The 6,000-nt window shown below is 38.7% G+C and overlaps 1 protein-coding gene across 1 annotated transcript in view; it reads right to left on the minus strand.

Annotated features, from left to right (window-relative positions):
* LOC107713689 (ras-responsive element-binding protein 1-like) overlaps positions 1 to 6,000 on the minus strand; it is a 59,330-nt gene that overhangs the window by 23,785 nt on the left and 29,545 nt on the right. Inside the window, exon 2 of the mRNA XM_016519283.1 lies at positions 488 to 613. Coding sequence (XP_016374769.1) covers positions 488 to 613 — 126 coding nt within the window. The remainder of the gene's footprint in view (positions 1 to 487; positions 614 to 6,000) is intronic.

Here is a 6,000-nt window from a genome sequence, read left to right on the forward strand (position 1 = left end):
GGTAGAAAGACAGATGGATCTATAGATCAATAGATAGAATGATAGACACAACAAATGATAAATAGGTGGATAGAGCAAAAGATAGAAGTGACGATGGATGGATGGATGGATGGATGGATGGATGGATAGAATGATGAACAATGAATGGAAAGATAGATGATAGAGCGATACATAGAAGGAATGATTGATAGAACAATAGCTGATATAAAGATAGATAGATAGATTGATCAATAGATAGAACTATCGATAGGATGATAGATGGATAGAATAAACGACAGATATAAAGATAGAGCAATGGAACGAACAATGGGTGGATGGAAAGATAGATAGATAGATAGAGTGAAAGAAAGAGCGATAGATTAAGTGATATATAAAATGACCAATAGGACAACTGATGGATGATAGCTAACAATGGATCAATAGACAGACAGACAGACAGACAGATAGATAGATAGATAGATAGATAGATAGATAGATAGATTTTTACCTGTGTGTGTTGTTTGTGTTCCTGTGGGGGCGGGGCTCTGGCGCTCATCGCTTTGCTCCGCCTCCTCCCTAGTAAGGGTGCAATTTGCAGATTCTGTTCTTGCCTCCTCTGTTGTATTTTCCATAACTATGGAGAAAAAAAGAAAAAAAAGGTATGCAAAGAAACCAAGGATGCTTTGATTGCACTGGAAGAACAGCTTGTATCTTATAGTAACTTGACATTCAGAAAACAGCTAGTTACAAGCGTATGTCCAACGCAAGTGTGTAAGAGTCATTATAAAAACAGAGTGTGATGTCATAGCCAACTATGAAGTTTCATTCTGTATTCTCTTTCTAGCAAAGGTTAGGAAAAAAATCAGAGATCTGATTGGCTGAAACAACTGGCAACATCATAGGTGTGGCCTATGAAGCCATGATTGGTTTAATCCAATTTTTGGAAATCTCTGCTTTGGTGGGCGCCGGCATGGCAGATGGCTGTTGATGCTAATCTGGATGAGCAGGGGGGGTCTAAGCGCTACTTTTAAGAGGGAAAGGTCATAAGGGGTTCGTTCCTGAGGGGATGATGGGAGATGCTCGAGGTACATCGACCTAAAAAGCAGCACTCTAAGTGTTGATTATGATTTAATAAGTGTGCTAATGACTAAAAGCGATTGATAATGTGTTAAAACGAGGGAGGGAGAGTTGGAACAGTTGTCAAGAGGAAGGACGGGAGAGATTTGGGAGGGGAAAAAGATGGAGAAAAGGAGATGCTCTCTTTGCTAATTGCCTTTTCCCATCCGCAGCCACACAGGAAGCTCCTCTGCGGTCTGGGCCGCTTCCTCTTTTGGAGAGAGGATAAGGGAATGTGTGTCTGGGTGTGTGTCGAGGCTGTTGGACAACAGGATCTGCTGCTGGCTGGACCAAAACAATATGGTAGATATGATCAGGGGGGCCAACAAGAGACACTTCACATACGCCTTGAAGCTAAATGGAGGTAAACCAAATTCCTCCAGAAACAGCCTGCGAGCCAAGTACTGAATGCACTCGATTAGACACGTACAACTGCAGCTGAATGTGGATAGTCCTTACTCCTTAAAATAACTAAAGAGGAGGTTGACAAGCAAATTCAATTCACTTTAGTGACAACTAATTATAAATTAAGAAATGATATCATATCACCCTGTGGCCTGTATAGTAGGAGTAAAACAGTAAATGAAAAACAGTAGTATGTCTGAATGTGTAGTTTTCTTAAAAACAACAGATGAATGGATGACTACCCTAGTGAAAAAAATATACTGAAATGTATTTCAAATACATATACTTTGTGCCAAGTATATTACAAATACATTTACATATTTATGTCCTTAATAAAAATCAGTAAAACGTTTTACAAAGATAAAAGGCATCATCTTATGGAAGCCATAAACAAGCATCTCATCAAAGCTCTCATTAGTCAAGATAAGGCCGCTCCTCTGATAGGATGTTTGCATGATGGGCGGGGCGTTTTTACAGGAAAATGAACAGTTGATGAATGTGGTGGGAGACAAACTAGTACTATGAATCAAAGAGAAAACCAGAAAGATGCTGGAAATAAGAAGTGAACGTTGAGAAAAGGGAGAGGAGCGAAAACCTGTATTCGGGTGTGGAAAGTCGAGTAAGAGACTGTTGGGTTCTGTTGATGATTAGAGGTAGAAAGACAAGGGATTACACAACAGCAGGGCAGGTTTCGAGTTGTGCAAGGATTTGGGGTGGGGGTTTGGGGCGAGAGAGAGCTGTACTTGTCATAAGATTCTCGCTCTTTTGCGGGTGGAGGGAGTTGGGGGGCTGCTGTTACTACATCTGTTCCCACCCATCACTCTCACTTTCCAGCACACACACACACACACGACAGAAAGAGCTTCTTGCACATCCTTGTTAAAACAAGTCAAACAAAAGACAAACGGTGGGAAAGCAGAGGTGATTTTGGGAGACTATGACGAGAGAATATGTTATGGGCGTGCTGGCGTGTGCGTTCGTGTATGACCGTATGTGAGCTTTTTGAGCGTTTGTGTCAGTCAGAAGCACACAAGAGTGGAAAAGTCCTCACACGGTGCCAAACCGAGCAAGCAAGAATGCCTCTGCTGCTCCCTCGCTCTCTCTGTGTCTCTCCATCTTGTTTCGTCTCCCATCTGTCGCTCACTGCTTTTCCTCACTCATCCTACATAAACATCTTCAAATATCCTCTAAAACATTCGAAAATGTGAATGCTTACTTTTTGAAAAGTTACATAAAACAAACAAAACTACTTTAAAATGGTAGGAAATATTTTTTAAATGCTAATCAAAAAATCAGTAAACTGACTGCATTTCTTTGCAACCAAAAAATGTTTCACAACAGGGTGTCAGTTGGAATAAGCCACTAGCTTTAACCACTGGAAAATCTTAAACGAGGCATTACAAAATTAGATAAAATATGGTCACACTTTATTCTCGCTATTAACAAACCATTAACTACGACTTTTGCCTCAAAAAACTCCTAATTTTGCTGCTTATTAATAGTTAGTAAGGTAGTTGTTAAGTTTAGGTATTGGGTAGGATTAGGGATGTAGAATATGGTCATGCAGAATATGTGCTTTATAAGTAATAATAAACGGCCAATACATTAATAATAGGCATGCTAATAAGCAACTAGTTAATAGTGAGAATTGGTTCTTATACTAAAGTGTTCCCTAAAATATTTACTAAACTAATACACTAGGCATTCCAATGATTATAGCTATTTCTGCAAGTGTGCATTTATGCAGGCCTTGCATTGCATTGATGCTAGCCAATATATTAATTTAACACTATTAAATTCAAATCAAATCAGTCAAAACCAGACTTTTTTTAAGCAAAAGTTTTAAAATAAGCCAAAACAAATAAAAATCAAGGTATCTCTTTTGATTCACCCCAAACTTCTGTAATTTTACAATTTAATTATTTTAATATTACTTATAATTAATTTAGTTATTTATTTTAATCTATGAACACTACTAAATTCTATAAATAAAGAAAGAAAGAAAAGAGCAGAGAGCCACTGGTTTAACATTTAAGGCCAACACATTCATGATGCTACACAAATGACCAATCAGTGCAACAAAAAGTTGGTTTCAGCTCGACGTTTCTAACTATCAATGGCTTGTTCTTCCTTCTACTTTACCACGAGACACACATATGATGCTGCCAAGTCCAAATAGCTATTTATTAGAGAAGCATACCTAAATCTAAATTTACCTTAAAACTTGGGCCTGAAGCCAAAGCATCCACTCTAACCACAAAGCTGCCAATGTATGAAAAACGTACAATTTAAACGTACGATTTAGTCAAAAACCCTGGCAACCTTGTAAAATACCGACAGTCCTAGCTTACGTTCGGTAGGAGCTCTTATAAAGTAATTGGCCTGGCATCTGGGATGCAAATGACAGAGTCGGGTGGGTTGGGCCTGCGAGGATGGCTGTCAGACAATAGCTCCGAGCCAAACTGCCAAAAATGACACGTGCACTTCAAAAGCAAACAGATACGGAGCGACCGTAGTGCCGATTCTCAGTTACCTGGTGGGAAGAGGTCTTGAATGGCTTTTATAAAGGGAAAGGAGAGGATAAAAATATAAATGTTCTTCCAGAGTGGGAGAAGGTTTGAAAAAGAGACTAGTTTGCTTTGTGGTTTAACTGAGAATAGGTCTGCAACGAGGCAAGGGGGTTGTGACAGCAGTAAATCCAGTGGCCATATGTTGGCTGTTTATTACAGCCTCCAGTGTCTTCCTTGACATCACAGCACTCAAAAGGAAACAGGAGAAATCTCATGTGTGAAATAATAAGAATGAGCTAACACATATAAATGAGGCGGTAGAGGAAGGAAGCTACAACTCATGTACGCTTACTGCTCAAAGCTCTTGGTGTAAAAGAAGAGTTTCATAGTAGCCGCTTACAGTGTTGGGGAGTAACTAGTTACATGTAACAGAATTACGTAATTTAATTACAAAATAAATGTAACTAATCTGTTACAGTTACTGAGAAATAAATCTGTATTTAACCTCAGAACGATATCAAAGAAAAAAAAAAGGTGTTAAAGTCTGAATTTGTGGTGGCTGTTTTAAAATGAAATGATTATAATCTCAATTCAAGTGATGAAGTATTTTGAAAGTCTGACAGTAATTAGTGTTGAGTCCTACTGTAAGATTCACCCTGCCTGGTTTAAATGTTTCAAAATGATTAACAGTTGAAAACATTCATTAGAAATTTAGAAAAGTAATCAAAAAGTAATCAAATGTAATCAGTTACATTAATAAAGTAATTGAAATAGTTACACTACTTATTATTACATTGTAATCTGTAACCTACTAAATTTCCAAAGTAACCTTCCCAACACTGGCCGTTCGCATCTCTTCTCTCTACCAATCATATGTTTTGAGTGACTCCGAGCGACTGGGGCCTTTCCTCCACCCTTCCATGTCCTGACTTGCCAGACCGAGCAACACAAAACCTCACACACAAATCACAAAGTCAGTGAATTCAGTCACCCGTTTATGAACTTTTCACGTTCGGTCTCTCTAACTCTCTGAGGGCAAAGATCAGGGTATCAGTAGAGCACTGTGTTTACAAAGACCAAGAGAAAGGGGGTTGGTCTGGGGCCAAACTAGGACAGAGTGGAAGGAATATTACTAGTACTCCCTCTCTTACTTGCATAAATCACACATTCAAAAGTCATTCGCCCTGGAGTTGACTGTTGGGTATTACACAAGCGATGGCTCAGAGTGGAATAAGCCTCTGAACTTTACGTAATGGCCTACTGAACTAGCATTGTGCTCGAGGCAAAACACAACAGGACATTATAAACACCATTTAAAGTCAAAAGAAATGTCCTGAGGCACAACATTCTCCTCGGTAGCATGCATCGTATGGCCATCCACTATGAAAATCACCGCAATCAGTCAAATCCTGTAACCTGATCCACAAGAACAGTGAGTTTCCAAGACAATTAAAAGCACGAATTAAGCAACAAAATGTGAGATGTGTCCGGTTAAAGTTGGTATTAATGGACCTTGCGATTGGATTGTAGTCAGTGTTGTTTGGTAACTGCTGTTTGTAGAGCTGAAATATTAATCCAACACTGCAAGTCAAACAAGTTTATAACACATGCACTTTTAGGCAAATTAATAAACAGTAGCGAAATGCAACAATGTAGAATGAAGAGGTCTCTAGACTTGTTTTAAGCCGCGGTCACACTAGATTTTAGCATGCAAAATGTCCTCTGATGCTGCAATGGTCGTGATACGACATCATGGTCTGCAGCGTCTTTTTAAAAACTTAAATTCAACACATAACAAATAATAATAATAATTAGGGCTGGGTAAAAAATATCGATATCTCGATATTAATCGATTCTCATTTTTACGGAACGATATCGATTCCTAAATCCCAAGAATTGATTAGTCTAGCCTGTTTTCAGTTAATGGACAGAACATTGACGGGTACTTCAAATCGCAATAAGCATTGTGCTTTGGTGCTTTTAATATGAA

The sequence above is a fragment of the Sinocyclocheilus rhinocerous genome, unplaced genomic scaffold (genome assembly GCF_001515625.1).
Source record: "Sinocyclocheilus rhinocerous isolate Xijiao unplaced genomic scaffold, SAMN03320098_v1.1 scaffold642, whole genome shotgun sequence".
In the NCBI taxonomy this organism is placed as follows: Eukaryota; Metazoa; Chordata; class Actinopteri; order Cypriniformes; family Cyprinidae; genus Sinocyclocheilus; species Sinocyclocheilus rhinocerous.